Consider the following 20,844-nt stretch of genomic DNA (forward strand, 5'->3'; position numbering starts at 1 on the left):
ACAATATGCACAGGATGCCAAAGTGGCCAGCTTAGCATGTGACTGCAATGTACTGCTGTGTGGCATTCACTGTTGTTTATTACTCCTGATATAGGTCATTTACTGTTATGAATTTATCCCAAACACTCTTCTGGCAAACAAAAGTACTTTCAATTTTTTCTCATTTCTTCCTGTTTCTTCCCTTTCTCTCTCTAACTGGCTACCAGTCGACAATGTTTATTTGGAACATACAAACATATATTTACCAACAAAGCTGTCTCATGCAGATGAGTATCTTGACCTTATCATAATATGGATCAAAGCTCCTTTGGGTAAAAAAATCACATAAGGCTGTCAGATAAACTGGAATTCACAGAGGACGTGTGTATATTGATGTTTTCTTTATCAGAGAAACTATGTATTTCAATGAAATATAATTGCATTCATTTGAAGTTTCTGCAAAAGTTCTATCCTCAAAATAGATACTGAAATAGGAGCAAGATGATCTCAAAAAATATACAGGGATGCTTTCTGCTCAGAAAACATAATATGTGTTGTGTTAAGTGGAAATTTCCATCAAGAGGTGTGTGTATGCTTCACTGGCCACTTTCAGTGAGGAATCCAGAAGCAGTGTGCTTGCAACAGATAACTGCAGTTGCCACAGAGGAGGTGTTCAGACAAATGGCAAACCAATTGCTTTGGATGCTGGAGGGAATGGGTCTATCTTTATACTTGGGAATAGTCTTGTTAGCTTAGCACAGGGGAAAAAATCTGACGCAATTGCTTTTATAGAATAAGATTTATAGTTGCGTTGAAGATGCTGATTTGTATTCTATAACTAGTTAAAGGCCCAAAATGCATCAGCAGGATCAGGGAATGTTCAGTTAACAGGCTGGGGAATCACAGGAGAAACAATGATAGGGTCTGAGATAGGGTATCTTCTGCCTTTGAGAGATGAATTTTCATTTGCAGTTCAGCACTCTGATTTCTCATCTTTTGCTCTCCTTGCTTCAGGGAATACAATCTGATATTGTGCTCTCGATGAAATGATACTTTTGCTTGATCTTTCTTTTTGCCTCTTTCTCTTTCCCTCCCCACTCCCTTGCCTTCTTCCATCTTCTCCTTCGTCTTCTGACAAGACAAAAAAAGGAGAACACAAAAAGCCACATCCTGTGTGAGAGACATTAACCCAGTCTAAGACAAATACCCAAAGGAGTACTTACCAAGAGACAGAGAGATTTGTGATAAAAACAAATCTGCCTAGCAGAACAGTCACCTTTGAGGTGCTCATCCACATTTTTCCCTTGAGATACACGATTGAGAGAACTGTGGAGCAGGAGGTCGTATTGCTTCAGATGTCCTGAAGCCAGCAAGGCCTGGACATCTGTTCATACAGAGAACAGAGTTCCTACCTGCCACAGGGAGCCAACGCTTCTGCTCATTGACACAGGTGCAAGATAAGAGTTTCTATCTCAAATTGCAGCAGTTCTTAGAAGATATTTTCATATTGAGAAGTAACTTTGCTGAGTAACTAGTTACTTTTCTCCAAAATAATTAGTAGGAGCGTCTTTGTAAGAAAAAACATGTATCTTCTGTTCTGCCTCCTTGTTTGTTCCTGCACAAGTAAACTCCATTCTCTCACCTTGTTTTCAGTCTGTCATCTGCCAGCATAGCTAGTCCCGTAGGTAGAGCCCTTAGGTCCTGTACTTTTATGCATTTTATTTATTCTTTATTTTTATTTTTAGTGCTGAATTAACCTGATAATTCAGCTTCAACTGACTGTTTCCACCCACCCCTAAGTGATTTTAATGTTGGGATCTGTTTTGGGAAAGCAAATTGAAGCACAGGAAGCATATGAAGACTGAATGAAGCCACAGAGTCACAGAATTGTAGGGGTTGGAAGGGACCTCTAGAGATCGTCGAGACCAACACCCCTGCCAAAGCAGGTTCCCTACACCAGGTCACACAAGTAGGTGTCCAGGCGTGACTTGAATATCTCCAGAGAAGGAGACTCCACAACCCCCCTGGGCAGCCTGTTTCAGTGCTCCGTCACCCTCACCATAAAGAAGTTCTTGCGCACATTCATGTGGAACTTCCTATGCTGCAGCTTATGTCCGTTTCCCCTTGTCTTGTCTCCACATACTACTGAAAAGAGACTGGCCTCACCACTATGGCCCCCACACCTCAGATATTTATAAACCTGGATTAGATCCCCTCTCAGTCTTCTTTTCTCAGGCTAAACAGACCCAGTTCACTCAGCCTTTCTTCACAGGGGAGATGCTCCAGGCCCTTCGCCATTTTTGTGCCCCTCCGCTGGACTCTCTCCAAGAGCTCCCTGTCTTTTTTGTACTGGGGAGCCCAGAACTGGACACAGTACTCCAGATGAGGCCTTACCAGGGCAGAGTAGAGGGGGAGGATCACCTCCCTCGACCTGCTGGACATGCTTTTTTTAGTGCACTCCAGAATGCCATTGGCCTTTTTGGCCACGAGGGCACACTGCTGGCTCATGGACAACCTGTCATCCAGCAGGATGCCAGGTCCCTCTCTGCGGAGCTCCTCTCCAGCAGGTCATCCCCCAACCTGTACTGGTGCATGCAATTATTCCTCCCTAGGTGTAAGACTCTACACGTGCTTTTGTTTTCTCTCTTCAGTGAGCACCAGAAAACCAGCATGTAGTGCAGAATGAAATCACATCTTGTATTTTAGTTTTTTTACTTTTGTGTATTTTCTTAGACTTATAATATTTCTTATCTTTGTCTTTCACAGGTGAGTTACAAACATATGTGTGTTCTAAATAAATACAAACACTCCAGTTTTCTGTAATAACTACTATATTAGTGCTGGATCTTCCAGTTTTTTATAGGAAGACAATAATTTTTGTCATATAAACTGCCACTAATGAATTCTGGATGCCAATATTAGCATGTATTTGATATGTTCACATTTTATTCTGGGTTATTTGTTGGCTAGTGTCTTCACAACTGATAATGAGTGAAGGAGCACTTACCAGAAGCAGATTTCCTGTTGTACTGTACTTTGTAAATGTTGAGGTCAGAACTGTTCTGGAAATTATGTTACATTGTTAGAGCTTAGAGTTAAGATTTTAAATACAAACCTCTTTACATGTTAGTCTGGTTTAAAATGTGAAAAAGGAGAAGAAAAATGGAAAATAAATCCCAAACTCAAACAAACCATTACTAAAAATGAAAGTACCATTAAACTCCAAGGAGTTTAAGAACTCTCAAAGGAGCTTAAAAGACTTAAAATCAACATCTTTAATGCAGTTGCTGACCTGGAAGTCTTGATTATTTTACATGTGGACCTTTAAGTTATTTTTAAAAGAAAATAAAAAACTGATTGCTTTAGGTTATCATTAAAACATGGTTTGCAAACAAAGATAGCCTTTACTTTTTCTTCTTTGTTACTGCAGAGATATTCTTTGTCTTTACACATGTATTCCCAGCAGTTTTGTAGCATGGTAAATGTTTGTTCAGCTTTTTTTCTTCCAATGTCCTTTAAGATTTTTCTTAACAAAGAAAAAACTAATTTACAGAATTTACATATTTATAATTTACAAGTAGATACTTCATTTGTAATTTGTGACAAACTAGATTTGGATAGACTTAGAACTGAATTTATGTAGGTTGCTCCAAAAGGAATGCTTCCTATTTATTTCCATGGATAGTACAGTGGATACAAAGCGGATATCAAATAGCACAATAATGCTATTTGATAGAGCAAATTCTCAGTTACAAAACACTGTTGCAGCTATCTTTCAACATAGTCACAACCATTAGCTATGCATTTTCATCAATGATGATCGAGAGGCTGCATGCCATCCATGTAAAAACGTGCACTAGCAGAGATGACCAACTGTTTTACAGTTGCTGTAACAGCCTCATTGCTAGAAAAATGTTGGCCATGCAGTCCAATTTTCTTTTTGCTGACATCCACTATTTGATCTCCATAAACGCTCAGCAAGCATCAATGAATAGTTAGTGGGTGCCATTTTGTAGGAATTTAGTGATGCACCTTTGCTTCATATGTTCTTCCATGTCAGACAGCATTCTATCAGTCTGACCTGTTGTTGCTGTCTGTTGAACAGCAATAAGATGTAATAAGAATATAGTAGCGAAGGTTCAACCTCTTCTTCCATATCAGCAACATCTGCCTCTGATGTTGTGTACGAATGTAATAAAACAGGAGGCATTAGTTTTGGAGCAGTCCTTGCATACATCAGTCATATTTCACTATGATGCCTAATTTAAGAGTACCTCAAATTTTTTGGCTATATATGGAGAAAAAGAAAATAAAATTTTCCAAAAACATATTTCACTTAACATACCATTTTGTTATGCAAAGAGAGTTTTGTATTCTTCTGTGCTGAAGGAAATATTTATTCGAATTGAAGAGCTGATAGTTTGTTTCCCATCACTGTGATTGGGTTTTAGAGGCTAGCTGAAGAGGGAAGTATGTTTTCAAATAGGATTTTCAAAAGTGTGTAATCAGTTTAGGTGCTCAGTTCCCATGAAATCCCTTCAAAAGTTTTTGAATTGATATTTGAACAGTTCTGCCAGCATACTCAATTTGCATGCAGAAATATGATTGATAAAAGTCCATCACAAGCATGCATGCAGCCAACCCTAGAGGCTAAGATGGCGCTTATTTGGATGCAAAGGTAGATGCAGATATGGCCGTGCAAAATCATCTCACCAGGCATTTCTGAAGGTACAAAACCTTGAGTGAGAGCTCATGTAATTCAAAGTAATGAATAATATCCTGGGTGTGTTTAAGAGACAAACAACAAATGTGACAAGGAATGCTCTGGGGTTCTGAATCTAAAGGAAGGTTTGTTTTAAAAAGTCAAGAGACAAAACAAACCTCACATGAGAAGGAGCAGGAAAGGTGCAGAGTACTTCTGTTTTTTCATAGTGTTTCCCTTTCTCCCAAACAGAGCAAGAGTGCTTGTAAATGGATGAAATGTTGTATGGTTCCCGGGTAGCACATCTGCTAGGTATGTCCTGTGGATTTACACTTCTGAGAATACCAAACTCCAAGCAGTAATTGAAACAATCCTGAATCATTTTGGTCCTTCTCCTGTTGCTGTCTCCTCTTCATTTTGTCATTTTCTTTTCTCCAGAGTCAGATATTGCAGACTTCGATGGCAGAAGTTCCCTCCTCTACAGGTTCAATCAGAAGCTTATGAGCACGTTCAAAGATGTGGTTTCCTTAAAGTTCAAGAGCATGCAGGAGGATGGAGTCTTATTCCATGGAGAAGGACAACGAGGAGACTATATTACCCTGGAACTACAGAAGGGGAAGCTCTCCTTGCACATCAACCTGGGTGAGAGCAATTAAGCTTGCTGGTTCACATATTAGTCTGACAAGGATTGCCTTAGTTTTTGTTGTTGTTGTTGTTTTTTCTTTGTTTGTTTTGTTATATTAAGCACAAACTAGAAACTTCAGCTCAGATCAGTAGTGATTCTATGGCTTGGAGTTCAAAGGGTTTATTGTCTTTTTTTTTTTCTTTTTTTTCTGTTTTGTAATCAAAACTTTGCAGAAAACACAGAAATGAAATGAAATATCTTTGATCAAAATATTGTGTACTTGGATATTGCATTGTTTCTAGAGATGGTTGCTGTTGAGTACTGTGAATATCTGGAAGACTATCACCATGTGATCATGTTGGGTTGCAGGGGCAGATGAAAGACTGGATTAGTTTCTCTTTATAGAAGAGCATTTGCTTTTTCCTGGTGAATGTACTAAAGCACTTTGATGTCAGGTGCAACTGTAAGTAGGAGTGATCAATCTCTATCCTCTAGCCTTATTGCAAAAATCTTAATTAGCTTCAGTTGTGGGAGAGCCATGGTTATTGTCTCAGCAGTCCTTGCTAACTCACATTTCTCATACTGATTTGTCCTCTGCTCCCAAGTGTTTTATACTGGGATAAGAATAAGATATAGTTAAATATATTGTTACTATTTCCTCAGGAGAGACTCTGTGAATGCGTCATCTCAGATAAGAGTTATTTTCTTTCAACAGTAGCCCCAGATCTACAGATTTTAGTCATTTCATATTCTCTGTGTGCATTCATGTGCCACGGACAAGGATTTTGATGTCTGTTCTTCAGTGTGCTTGCACATTGATTGGCAGTTTTGGAGCAGGTCTTCTTTCTATTCTGCTGGGATATATAAAAGGACACACACTCCTTTTCAGACCCTCTGATTTAAGTGTTTAGACATACAGACAGCCAGAATGCAGAAGAGTGCTATAAATCAGTGAGGTTAGGGCCTAAATATTTTTATGATTCTTGATCTAAACTTGTGGAGATCTGGAATGGGTTTAAGAATCTTTTTGAACTAAATGAAACCCTTGCATTTATGTTTCTCCACTGGTTTGTGATTGTATTGCTTGTTTTTCCTCCAAAACTAATCACATACTATATTATCATTAAAATACGAGAAAAACACATAGTTGCAACTGAGACATCAGGTGTAGCTTTTTTGTGTGAATAAGCAGCAGATTTTTTTTTTTAGTGCTACAGAAAGGGGAGCTCTTAAGACACCAAGGAAAGAAATGTCTGTGTACATGCAGGTATAAATGAGAGGCCCAAAGAACCTAAGAGGGAAGCTTTGTGAAAGATCTGTTTCTGGACAGGATCTGGTTTGTTTTTAGTAGCACACGAGCTCATCTTGAGCCCTAATTCTTTAGATAAGGGCATGGAGATTACTCTGGGGTCTTATGCCTGTTTCTTCCCTTTCAGGGGATTCCAACCTGCACTTCACTAACAGCCACACATCCATCACCCTGGGCAGCCTCCTGGATGACCAACACTGGCACTCAGTTCTCATAGAGCGCTTCAACAAGCAGGTGAACTTCACAGTGGACAAGCATACTCAGCATTTTCGAACGAAGGGGGACTCGGATCACTTAGATATTGATTACGAGGTGTGTGAAACCCTTTTAATGAAAATCTGGGTGTAAAATGAATGTGATGAAAACCATCCACTCAGCAAAGCTGTTTCTTTCCAGCAGAGATCTTTATTTAATGTTTCCTTCCCAGAAAGCTCCTTTAGCAAGCATAAAGTACATTAGTGCAATTCTACATGTGACAGTCTTAGTAAATAAACAGTCTGTTGGCAAATACATACTGGATTGTGATTATATTAAAATTAAGCGAGAATTTGATCTAAATCTGTATATCTGCCTTGGCTTCTGGCCAGATCTCCAGGGAGAACTCTTGTATGCAGAAAGAGGTTCTGTGACACCATCTCCAATATTATTTTAATGGGACCATTGAGCACTATCTCTGCATCCTCTATCTGACTGACATGACTAGGGGAATTCTGGCTCTGAGCTGTGCCACCACCATACTCAAATGATTCTATGTAGAGATGAGCAGGTAGAGACTACCCCCTTCCTTGTAGAAGTGGGAAGCCCTGACAAAAGCCATTGAAAGATCTGGCTGTGACCCAGGCCCCTTCATATTTAGGGGTGTGATTCTGAGCATACTGGTGAACAGAAGAAACATCCTTCCCATCAAACCCAGTTGTACTCCTCTGTGATGAGGCCGAAGTTTGGCAGAGAGCAGCAATTCAGTGCTTATGGCTCATAGTGAAAAATAACTAGAAAATAAAAAAACAGCAACGCTCTTAAATCTACATCATATCTATATGCAAGACAGTTCATCATCTGCTCTTTCCACTTGTACACACCTATTTGCAAATTATACATGTTCATTTTTATCCCCATGTGCTTGTCTACCAAGTTTTGTTAGCCCTCAAGGTCATGCTTGCACAGTCAGAGCCATCACCCTCCCTGGATCTGTTGAGGTGTCATGGTTCATTTCTCCGAGACCAGAAGCTTCCTCTCTGCACTTTGAATTCATTTCTCTACAAAGGATCAATTCCCAGTGCATGTTAGTGACAAATGTGGATGGCTCAGTAGTGGCAGGTACTCTGCTCCTCTCATGTTCCAGCTGAATTTCCCCTCCTTGCATTTCACAAAGCATAGTGAGGAAAGTAGTACCCATCTCTGTTAACTAACCATTTGGGTAGTAAGATTTTGAAACAGCTACAGACAACACTAACCAGAGTCAAAGCTGTGTCTGTTTTTAAGGTGAAGTTGGGAAGACCAAACAATTAAGTCATCAGCTTTTCTAATTCCAAAATCATAAAATTTCTTGCTTTCTGCTGCAAGATTGATGCCAACTTGGGAAAACTCAGGCTCCAATGTAATTGGCAGAACATTTTTCCAGATGTTCTGAAATGGGAAGCATAGTGAAGATCTTCAGCAGAAATAAATCACTATGTCAGCACTGACCTCTGTGGCACTCAGTCCTGGCCCCTGGTGCTCAATATTTTATACAAGGTGTTTTCTTCTATTTGCACTGATATGGTCTTTCAATTGAACATGACACCAATATATTCTAATGAAAGTTTATCTCAGCACACTTTGGGGATTAAAGGCCTTACTGAGGGTAATAAAACCATTAGTTTGGTAATTAAAATTATTACCAATCACAAAGAAAACAATTTTCTTTATAATGCACTGGTGTAATTAATATTGATTTTTCTTCTGGTTTTGAAACCCAATGCGGAGTCTCTAAACAGCAGATGGAAAGAACAGAAGAACATGAAAGAAGGAAAGTATGGTGCTTTAAGAAAGAACTAATGTTTCTCTCTGGAAAAAAAAACCATTGCTTATAACATAGGCTTGCATGCCAATAACAAATTTGCAAGTGATGCAAAGTAGCTGTCTGTTCACTCTTTATTTCTGTAAAATTATCAATTAATACAACTGAGGCACATGTTCATTAAGGACTTGTTTTCAAAGAAGTGCTATCAAGGTTATCCAGGGAGATTTAACTTGCTCATGTGTCCTGGCTTGCTAGATGGAGTGAGAGGAAAAATAATCCCCAAATTTCCCTTTACTTTTGTAATAATGAGCTGAGGCATTAGGAGTAGCAACCAAGGAATAAGGTTGACCAGGTTCCAGCAGCCATCAGCATCTGTGGTGCCTCACAGCACTGCTGTGCTGAGATCAATACAGTAGGTTTGGAGCATAGCTCCCAACATGCTGAAAACACTAAGAAGTGTGGGAGCTGCAGAATCCTCTCTTGCATTGTATCATTTATGAAGCTGCTTCCTGCAAGGGGAAAATGAAGGGAAAGAAAAAAACAAGAAAAAAAATGAGAGGTGTAGCCAATAAGATTTTGCAAAAAAAGCTAATTAGAAATGAACTGTGTGTCTGGAAAATGGAAATATGCTTAATGGAAGTTTTAGGCTTGGAGTTGGTGTTGTGTTAAAGGGCAACGTTCTGAGTGATGCCCAGTTTGGCACAGGAAGTCCAATTGTGTTCAATATATGAATGATCACGATTATAGATTCACGAATAGTACAAATAATTATTTTCAATTTTCTTTAGGAACATAATGGGATTGTGTTCCAAGGATTTTTAAAGCTTTATTGACTTACTTTCTCTGTTCCCTGTAAAGTTTTAGCCCTCCTCTAAAGTGATTAGTTGTTACCTGTGTAATACTAACATATTCCAGTACTTAAAAAATAAAAAATCTTAACTTTTGTCTGAATGCATAACCTGCAGTATTTTTCCATTACACTGCTCACTCTCAAATACTGTGTGCAAGCCCAAACCACAGTGAAATTTGAGGCAAAACATTTGCAAGATGTACATGGGGTAGTCTGTGAGCTGAAGCAAGAACTGTTCAAATACTCGGTGGGTGGAAAGGTGTGACTCCAGTTCACAGGTACTTCCACTGCACTGTGGGAATTTTATTTCCCTATTTCTCCAGCCTCCTATTGTGTTTCCTGGCTGCTGTGCTTTGCTGCTCAGTCCCCTGGTCAGAGGGGCTTGGAGTCTGAGTGTTCCTGGTGGAGGACTAGTTGATGAGATGCTGCATAATGGCACATGAAAGCCTTTTGCAAATGAGAGAGCTCACTGCGGCAGCAGTGTTTCTCAAACAGCTGTAATGCTACACTGTGTAATTCCCATGCTGAGCAGCATGTGCTCTACTCTGTGCTCAGATGTGATGCTGTAAACATGATTTGTCTCTGAGATAATAACCCAATTGTCTGTATGGAGCTTTTGGTGTGGTAATTAAATGCTGCTCTTGTTCTTTCCAAAAGCTCAGCTTTGGAGGCATTCCTGTCCCAGGGAAACCAGGAACCTTTCAGAGGAAAAACTTCCATGGCTGCATTGAGAACCTCTATTACAATGGAGTCAATATAATTGACCTGGCAAAAAGGCGCAAACCTCAGATCTATACTGTGGTAAGAGACAGTGCTGTTTACTTTCCTTCTTACTTCCCTGCTGTTGGTGCTGCTGGATGTATTGAATGAATGGAGTTCAGATTTAGATAGCTATCGCATATTTACTTTGTTAAAATAGTATTGCTGATGCTAGCCGTCATCTAGCTCTGACTGCTGTTGGACATGTTAAAAGATACATGTGTAAATTAATGAGTTTCTCTGACTTTGCAAGTATATTAGAATTTGTTTGGAAAAACTTTTTACTTGTGCAAGATGAAAATATATCTTTCTGATGGCATGAGAGGTAACTGAGTTTTTTGTCTGAATAACTGAGATAAAATCTTATTTTCTGAGCCATTCCCCATCTTTATTGTGTACACTAGAAGCAAAGTTTTATTCTGCTATTTCATTTGGTATTACAGAGACAAAAGATTGTTTTTCTTACTAAGAAAAATATTTTCCTTTATAACAACCTTTATATTTAGCGTATTACTAACAATTCTGAAAACCATTCACCTGTTTCTTATGTCTCTAAATGTGAGTGGAGCTAAAGCAAAAGGAATTAGTCTTATCCAGGCTGCTAAGATAAGGTATACAAGTAACTCACACCTAATAGTTTCCAAAGTTACAAATTTATTTAAATATAATGTAAGCAAAATAAACCTTTCATATTGTAATTACAGAAAGCAGTATGCTCTTGGGCAGTGTTCAGAAATATTAAATAATTCATCTCTTTATTTTGCTTAATCCTTACTCCTTCGCCATGTTTGCAATCAAACCTTTGGCTAATACTGCATCTTTGGAGAATACTGAATCAAAAGTACTTCTGGCTTTCATTACATTTTCTGGTTTGTAGTAAGGTGTGTGAACAGATTGAAGGTGCAACAAAGCAAACCAGAAGTCCAAGAGAAATCCTTACCTTACTCACTTTCCCTGCCTAGGGCTAGACTGAATATACAAGGAAACAGACAACAGAACGTGGATAGGTAAGAAGTCCTGCATCACGTTGCTGGCTGTTGAGATTGTCTCCAGGATGCTCCCCTAGCATGAGACTGAGACCTTTCTTTAATAACTCAAGTTTGATTGCTCTGACTCAGGACTCTAAGGTATAAATCTTACGAACTGCGTTAAATTGCTCTGCCTCTCAGCTTACTTGCAAAGGGGAGAAAAGAGACTTGGCCTGTTTCTTAGGTCATTAAATAGCTGGTTGTTTTTTTTTTTTTGCCAGGTGGGTAATATGGAGGCCTTCCTAAATGGGGAAAGAAAAACTTTGAATGTACTTTTTCTCTTTTGGGTACTGTCTAGGCGTGACAAAGCCCTAAGCAATTAAAGTCACAATACTTCATTCAGTTAATGCTAGATTGAAGGTCTAGAAATCTTTCTACTTTAGTCAAGTTAAAATAAAGGGGATATGACACATCCTTCTGTCTCCCACACAGATGTGATGCTTTTAAAGAAAAGGCTGGCTGCTCTACTGCATTTTGCAAAATTTGTGAGCTGTTATGTTCTGTGTCTGTGCCACTTAGTTTACACACAGTACCCAGAAAATTACTGCATTCACAGATGCCTCATACTCTTGTTTGAAAATCCTTCCATAAGTAAGCATCTCCTGCAAATCTGCTATCTTCTAGCATCCTTTCCGCCACAGCTATTTATATCTTCTAGCAATTTTCAGGTGCTTCCAGCCATCGCAGGTTAATATCCCTCTCCCATCTTCTTGCTCTTCCCTATCCATTAGGCATTTGTTTATTCAAATTAAAATATCTTGTTCTTGCTAAATGTACTTTTTTGTCTGCCAGACTTCTTCTGTGCCTAAAAGCAGAAATACTTCAAATTTGGAGTAAAAACTCCAAGTTCACTGAGGTTTTCAAGCAGCAGTCCGTATCCATAGGAAGCTACAAGCTTATAAGCTTTTTGTCTCTGTAGTTACTAAGGCTGTCTGGAATAGAAATGCAATTAAAGGAACAGCACAGGAATAGAATTAAATATATCAAGGGCTTTTGATCATTTCTTCCAACAACCTTTGATCCTTTCCCCTAAGCTCGAGATTGCCACAGAAGGTTCTGTGTTGTTAGTCCACAAAATATCTTTGTCTCCAAACAAAAGATAAGGACAAGCCAAACAGATTGGGATTAGAAAGTCTTTAGAGCTCAGAGACATTATTTTTTTGGCCTCCGAAGTAGAGGTAGCCTTCAGCACACAGACTCTGCTTCATTCTGTGTTCATTTGGGCTCCCTGACACAGTTAATGGGCTGAACCTGTTGGATTTTCATACCCAGCAACTTCTTTGTTTTGTTTTGTTCTGCTGCTTACATCTGTCGATTGATATGTCAGCTTTAGAAGTATACGTTTCCTGTTATGAAGTTCCTCATCCATAGAAATAATAGTCCCGCATCAGCTGCATTTAAAGTCAGGGTAAGAAACTAGAGGTTGTCAGTGACAGAGTGCTGTGCTACATTGTACTCTTGGGTTATGGGTATGATTATCATTCTGACTGTTCTTTTCTATAACTCATTTGCAGTTGTCAGACTTGCAACAAATCCTCTTGAGAAAACATCTTAAGATAATAAGGCAACTCAACATCTCTTTTGGACTGGCATTTGCCTTCAGAATTACTTTTTTTTTTTTTTTTTTTTTAATTGCTTCATGTTTCACCTCTCTCTGTGGTGGCCCTATTTGGCCAGACCATCTACGTTCTCTCTGGTGCTCCTTCTGTCACCAATGGCATATTACAATTTTTTAAAAATTCCCTTAGGTTCTTGAGTGTGGTGAAATGCCAGGGGTTCTTTTATTTTTTCTCCTAAGCAGTTACTGGTTTAAATTGCAAGTGGTCTGAAGAAGTCAAATTTCTGAAATAAATACTTTCATGATTGTAAGGCTGTATCCTCGGGAAGCCTTTGAAAATACTTTGAAATAGTAATTTAAAAATCTTAACTATTACTAGCTGTGTCTGGGTTCTCAACATAAAAGCAGCACAGACTGCTCATCATGAGGAGTTACAGCAGCCACTCTTCCTGGGCCGCTAGTTAGGAGCAGGAGCTACGTTTACAAGAAACAGAAGATTTTCCCCATGGGTTACTTGAGTTATTGATATCCGAGATTCTGAAGCCCTTGCTGAAGGATTTTGGCTGTGCTAAGAATGTATAAATTCAGGAGCAGATTGGATAAGATTTAGGAAGGTAAATCCATTAATGATTGGTAAATAATAGAAACTATGTGTTTTTAACCCAGGCCATTCTATGATTCTATTATGTCTGACTGAAGGAGTAGTTAGTGGAAAATAGTTAAAGACTCAGAGATCACTAGCAGGAGATATCAGCTGTTTTGGTATTCTTCTTCAGACAGCCATCTATAGGTGCTTATGAAGGCAAGATGGACCTTAGGTCTGCCCCAATACAGCTGCTGTTATGTGAGGATGCAGAAATTTCTTTAATGCGATGCTCACTATGGTGCTGGGTGTCACTTGGTTGTAGACAGAGGAATGTAGGGAATCCCCAGATTCATACACATCTTACAGATGAGAATAGATAAATTTAAGGAGCAGTAACTATTTCCTTCTCTGTACTAAATCCAAACGGAAGTATCTCTGGCAGAGTAATTTAGCCACCATTGTCTACTTAGATCTGTATTCGTACCACTAGAAACTGCCCTAACATGAAGACCCGTGACCAGGGTGTAAGACTTGTTCTGTCTCAGTGGCTTATGGTGCCAAAATAGGCAGCTGTCTAGCTAAAGGAAAGAAATGAAGAGGTCATGAAAAGTTGTAGTTATGATCTTGTCAGTATTCTACTGTATGCATTTGGTGAAATTGAGGAAAACACTCTCCCTCCTTCTCTTCCTTTACCTTTGCCTAATAGGAATTGTAGTTGTATTTTTATTTAGCAGACTAAAACATACACTGACTTGAGAGGAGTGCAGGATATTTGTACGTTAGAAGTTGTCGGCCCTCAGACGTGCTTGAATTTCTACGTCAGCTTGTAGTGTTGAATCTGGGACTGACAATTCAACACAGCAAGGGATGTGATGACATGTAAATGCATCACTGTAGTGCCTCAGGGAAATAACCAATTGTGAGCATCAAAGAGCAAGGAGAGATACCTAGTGACAGGAGAATGTAAACTAATAATTCATTCCCTTTATAGAGAATCCAAACATGCTGTTTTATCAAGTTGATTTGAGATACCTTCATCTTGAGAAGAATTTGCTTGTCTATACACATTTCCTTTTACCAAAGTGTTCTTGTGAGTGTTAATTTATATGTGAATATTAGGCTGGTAATCCAAGAAGGTATCTACTATGGTTTGAAGAACCAGGAATTTGATACATAAAATATTTTTTTTCTCTTTCTTTTAGTTTTCAACTGCAACCAGACTGTAGAAAAGATTAAAAAAAAAAAAATAATAAAATGAAACTATTCAGTGACGTTGTTCACAAATTCCTATAAGTCTAAGGCAAATTTATTAAAAAAAAATATATATATATATATCCAATTATTTAATGGATATGTGTGTGTTTAACAACTGTAAAAAAGAGAACAACTGAGTTTGCTGTTCTTTTGATAAAGCACATGAAAACAGATTCTGGAAATATCTGGTTCCTGTAGAAATACCTAACAGACTATAGGACAGCCAGAAAGTCTATATAAATAGCATTCATTAAGGTACCATTTTGTTGTTGCTCAATGATGTGACAGAACAGCTTAGGAAGAAATTTTGTCACCTCAATCAAAGTCTTGAAATAAAGTGTATTTAAATGACAATTTTCCATTTATTTCAGCTGGTTTTGTCCACAGTTCTAAAGGCTTTCAGTTTGTAAATATCTAATCCATTAGCTGCAATAATGCACTTTTCTTTTCTTGATAAAATAGTTTGTGTTAGGATTTTGATAATTGTGAAAAAGCCAATAGAAGCAAATCTTTCAGCGAGTTCTACCATATTTTTTTGTAAGACTAGATGGCATGTGCAAAAAATGACAAAGTTCCGAGCAAACAAGGCCTCTTTTGAAAGTCATTAGCCTTTGGCAAATTGCAGGTTAGAAACAATTCAGAGATTAATTTATTACATGATCTGCATAGTCAAAGTGAATGAATGGGGCAGTTGGTACCCGCTGAGCAGAGGAGAATGTTACAATGAGGGAGGTGATAAGGCAGTTTGTCTCTGTAGGAGAGCAAGAGAGATGGCTAATTATTGTCATAGAAGTTAGTAGGGTGTAAAGAAAGTGGGGGAGAGTGTAATTTACAGTAAAGTCAAAGCTTAAATGTCTTTTTTTTTAAGGTCTAATTCCAATTGGCAAGGCCCAGCCTGATATTTGGCTGCCTAGAAAAACAAGAGTGCAAGCTGACCACCATCAGTGAGGAGCCTGAAGTCTAGGCAACTCTTACCAACCATTTATATTGGTGCTGTGATATGGTAGAGAAATGACTGAAATTTGAAAGAGGAAAGCCTAATAAAGAAAACTAATAATAATAATAAAAATCTGATCAGAATTGCTTTCTGTGCATTTCTCTGTTTTAAGGTAGATGTGACTCTGTTTCAACAATAATAATTTAAAAAGTCTCCTTGCTGCTATATTTTGTTCCAGATAAAACAAAATAAACTGCAGATCAGTTTACCCTGAACTGGAAGAAAAAAAAAAAAAGGGCTTGCATTATGCATTTTTGCCTCCTTGATTTTAGACATCTGTCTTAAGTCACTTTTAGCAAGGTGATTTTGAAAGCCTGACTTCATTCCTGCTCATTATTTAAAGGATGGAAAATGCTAAGTGATCCATATTTTGTTTGCATTTCCTGCTATATACTTATGGTCCTTTTCTCTTTCTGTGTAAACAGTGTATGATTTTTCCAAATTAGCTTTATTTTCTCCAATCTTTTGCCAGCAAAACTTAGCTACCATGACATAAAATGAAACATCAAAGTACAGCTACTATGACCATAACGATGGTAAGATCCTTAGTTTCATTGTTGTTCAGAAACCTAGTCAGGTTAAAAGACAGAGAATGCCTGAGCTAAAGAGTATCTGGAAATGTCTAACCATGCATCTCATCCCTGATTCTGTCACGGTCAAAATGCTTTGTTTTTTTTTTGGAAGCTTGCATTTTGTTAAATGCTGTTTCCACAGAGGAACATTATCTTAATGTAAATAACTAAAATCGACATGATAGACAGTTAGCTTTTTGTTGACAAATGTTGTGTCTAGGGTCAGTGAAGACGGGAGTTGTCTGTCATAAGGATGATTAACACAAGAATGTGTTAATTTCAGAGAAAGCTAGGTCAGGATAGCTTTCATATTTCCGTCGTGAAATTTAGATCAAAGAAAGAGAAACCCACATCAGTATAAGAGTTTTTCTCTTTTCACCGCTTCTGCTGCAGTGGAGTTGGACTTGCTCATTCAGAGGACAAATCCTAGCTCAAGTAACAGCAAACATCTTGGTGTTACCACATCTCACTTGAAGACAATTTACATCAACATGCCAGCAGCCTGAAGCTGGTATCTCACTTAGCAGTGTCTTGACTTGGGATGCTTTTTTAAACCTTGATATGTCTCATGATAGTTTTGCTTGAGGTAGTTACTATAAAAAAGTTTCCCAAGATTCCCCATTCTTGGAATCCAGTTACTAAGAGATAAGTGACAGTCTTTCATTTTACCATTTTAAAACTGTCAGAAATCACTTTTTTCTTCTATTACTCTCTTTACAAATTCAACTGCAACCTCACTCATCACAGCTAGAAATAGCCTTCCGTTTTCCAACCTGGAGATATTCTTGCCAGTTTATTCTTGTTTATATCTCAGGCAGGGCTGGGATTTTATTTCCCTAACCTGTCACGTGAAATCTTCCTTTCTAACCCTCTACAGAAAACTAGATATCCTTGTCACTGGATAGTATCCATAGAATCATTAATGAGGAAGCTTTGTGCCTACTTGATGCTTCAACCCACACGTAGAGGGAGAGGTTAGAAATAGTTGTTTATTTGTTCTTCCTTTTCAAGCTGTATCTTGGTCTGCATTCTTTGGTAGGCTAAATGTTGAGGATTTCAGTTCAGCTGTCAATTTGAGTAATTTCCTGGTGCATATTACTTTTGATTAGTATTCCATGAGAGCAAGGAAGATGTACTAGAAACTTATAGAATCATAAAATGGCTTGGTTTGGAAGAGACCTTAAAGATTATCTGGTTTCAACCCACCTGCCATTGTAGCAGTCCTCAGCCAGAAAAAGCTGAAATGGTTCATTAGGTTTATACAGGTTTTATTGAAGTCCCACAGAAGTCACTGGGTAGACTCCAGTCAGTTTCAGATCAGGCTTATGGTTCAAAGGGTTTTCCTCTGTGTAATCCACTAATATCCTCATCACTTAGCTACTGTGTTCTTTCATTCTTTTTTTAATGGAGAAATGCTGATTCTTTCTTAAAATACTGTAAATTTCTGTCACTTGTTCAACAGCTTACTTAAACAAGGACAACCTCTGCAACTGTACAAATCTGGAGTGATTACACTCTTTTCTTGTAGAACTGCCATTTTAAGTGTTATGGCAGCTATTGAACACATTGAGAATATCTCAATTTAATTTATAAGTTCAGATAGTTTCTTATGTAAGTTATAATAAAAACTCTTTTGGAAAGATTTAATTGCTTATCAGAGCAATCATTAATCAGTCTGGAGACATTGAACTCAATGGAATTCCCGGATACCGCATCATAGCTGGAGTTCCTAGCAGCTGTGTAGAGCCGATCATCTTCTCTAGGGATTACAATCTCCTTATCCCATTTTCTAGCCAATGAACATTTACTTTTCAGTTAAATGGGGTTCAGTTACAAAATCAAGTGTCTGCCAGAAATCTTGCATGTGCCCTGGAGAGTTCAAGAACTGCTTCCAGTTAAAGCAAAATGTTCCTGATAAAAAGCAGGTTTAGAGGGAACTGTTTACTTTTCTGATTAGACCTGCTGGAATAATTTCTTTAAGGATATAATTCAGGGCAAATTTAGCAGTTTTTATAATTGGAAACTGTCCCACTTGTGAATGAAAATTTGCTGTTGTATCTTTTTCAAATGTTCATGTTACTGTCCCTAGGAAGGCAGAATCATAGAATGTCTTGAAAGGGACCTTTAAAGATCATCTAGTTCCAGCTCAGCTGTTTCTTATTTCCCCAACAAGCTCGCTGAGGGGACCCTCGGGATAGCAGCCTATCAGTGCTGGTGAATGAAGAGGATGGCCACTGGCTCACTGGCGTAATGTGCCTCCCTTCTCGTGTTTCCCTTCTTAATGAACCTGTTTAACTGACTTAAGTTCCCATGATACAAGTTGGTTTCTTTAACTTTTCTTTTTCCTAACTTCTTTGGCTTTTAGCTCTAAAATTATTTTTCATAGAATTGTAGAATTTCTCAGATTGGAAAGGACCTTAAAGATCATCAAGTTGAACCGCAACTTAACCATACTACCCTAACTATAACAACCCTCTGCTAAATCATGTCCCTGAGTACCACATCCAAATGTTTCTTAAACACATTCAGAGATGGTAACTGAACCACCTCTTTGGGAAGCCTATCCCGGTGCTTAACAACCCTTTCTGTAAAGAACCTTTTCCTGATATCCAATCTAAACTTACCCTGGAACAACTTGAGGCCGTTTCCCCTCATCCTGTCACCAGTGAGAAGAGACCAACCCCCACTCTCACTGTAAGCACCTTTCAGATATTGGAAGAGAGCAATAATGTCTCCCCTCAACTTCCTTTTCCCCAGACTAAAACAGCCCCAGTTCCTTCACTCTCTCTCACAGGACACATTCTCCAAGCCCTTCATAAGCCTTGTTGCCCTTTTTTGGACCTACTTCAGCACCTCAGTGTCCTTTCTGTACTGAGGTACCCAAAACTAAACACAGTACTCAAAGTGAGGCCTCATCAATATCGGGTAGAGGGGTGGGATTACTTCCCTGGTCCTGCTCACCACACCATTCCTGATTCCTTGGCCCTGTTCATAAGCACTGGGAAAAGCATTTGGCAGAAGCTACCTGGTTAGTCAATACCAGAGGATCTATCAGTCGTGATGGTCCTAACCAATCCAGTTCCCTACATACCATAGAGGGAGATAAAGTCCCTGTTGTACACGTAAAGAACATGTTAGGAAATTCCAATTCCAAGTACCTATCCCTGTACATTACAGAAGTCATGGGATCTGGCCCTTCCGGGTGGGGGGGGCGCTCTCTTGCTGCCTTGCAGTGGGTGCTGGAGGGTGCTTTCCTAGCCGTTCCAAGCTTTTCAGGTTTGACTTGGTCCCGGGAACTCTCTCTCTCTCATCTTGTCTGATTTATTCATCTCAATTTCAATTGAAGTGTATATATTGTGTTATCTTGTATTCCGATATTATAGTAAAATAAGTTTTCCTCCATAGATTGTTGCCACTGCTCTTTTCCTCCCTTCCTTCCTTCCTTCCCATTTTTTGTGGGACTGGGGTGGGGGGGGAGGGCAGAGGCCTGTCACCCCTGTCACGGACATAGATTGATCTGGTCAACTCCGTAACATTCATACAGTTTAACTTGGCCCATTGATTAGTCATCTATCCATCCGCAGTGCCTTTCTCCCCTCTGGCAGATCAACACTCCCTCCTGACCAATTTTGTTTTAACCTACATAATCGTCATCTCAATCCTTTAGCAAGGGTAACAAAATTGCCTTTTTAAAAGAAATTCCAACTGCGACTCTGAAACCCAAAGCAAGACTTCTCCAAATGTACGGAGAACATCATGGCAAAGATTTTGTATGTTCCCACCTGCTTACTCTTGTGGCAGATGGGATCAAACCTGCGCCATCTATTTTTAGTCACAGGGGGGCTGCAGTGCCTGAAGTCTCTGCTGCCTTAGTATGGCGGGGAAGAGCATACGTTCTTCCAGAACGTCCCAGCATGGGCTATGGGTTCACTCCATACTTGCTTTCAAATTCTTTCCCGCTACAAGCTTCTGTGTAGTGCAAATGACTAGTGAGTGTTACTGAGTTTTGGAAGGAGTTTAAGTCTAGTTGCATGTATTGAGAACCTGATATGAAAGCAGATGGAAACTTGGCCTTACATTTCAGCCCATGCATGTGCGTCAAGGATAACTTGCTTTAAAATCTATGATATTATTACAAACAACTGAAACTACACTTACTACTGGCTTATTTTAATGTCATCTGAAAGCTTGTTATGCATTGGAAACACCTTTTTTCATCTCTAGTTTTCATTTTCATTGACATTAAGTCAGTCTAGTCACAGTTTCTTCTGCTGGTAGGTAAAATCTGCAAAGAACTTTGAGACAAATATCCTGCATGTTGCCAGTTTTTCCCTCTTGCAAAGCCTTTCATTGCCAGTGAAGTGAATTAGATACTTGAGTGCAGACTCAGCATTTAAAATTTCCTCCAAGCTCCATCATTGTGTATTTATAAGATCTGTAAATGTCTTTAACTACTTTGGTTGGAGATACTTGAATCACTGTAAATGTCTAAGATTCTAAAGATTTGTCATCACATTTCAATTTGTAAACCTTTAAAATGCTCTAGAGAAAGTTAGCTTTATTTGTTTATATCTTTGCAGTAGACTGCTTTCTGTAATTTGTCTGTCTGTCATGAATTAGACA

General features: G+C 38.7%; 1 protein-coding gene across 3 annotated transcripts in view; it reads left to right on the plus strand.

Annotated features, from left to right (window-relative positions):
• The window catches only part of CNTNAP5 (contactin associated protein family member 5), a 263,158-nt gene that overhangs the window by 112,763 nt on the left and 129,551 nt on the right, over positions 1 to 20,844 (plus strand). For 2 of the 3 annotated variants that reach the window (XM_048953699.1, XM_048953700.1), the window contains 3 exons: positions 5,120 to 5,323; positions 6,743 to 6,927; positions 10,125 to 10,268. In XM_048953699.1, coding sequence (XP_048809656.1) covers positions 5,120 to 5,323; positions 6,743 to 6,927; positions 10,125 to 10,268 — 533 coding nt within the window. Of the gene's footprint in view, positions 1 to 4,933; positions 4,994 to 5,119; positions 5,324 to 6,742; positions 6,928 to 10,124; positions 10,269 to 20,844 lie in introns of all 3 variants that reach the window. The other variant, XM_048953701.1, reaches the window with a different exon arrangement.

Source organism: Lagopus muta, chromosome 8 (assembly GCF_023343835.1).
Source record: "Lagopus muta isolate bLagMut1 chromosome 8, bLagMut1 primary, whole genome shotgun sequence".
Lineage (NCBI taxonomy): Eukaryota > Metazoa > Chordata > Aves > Galliformes > Phasianidae > Lagopus > Lagopus muta.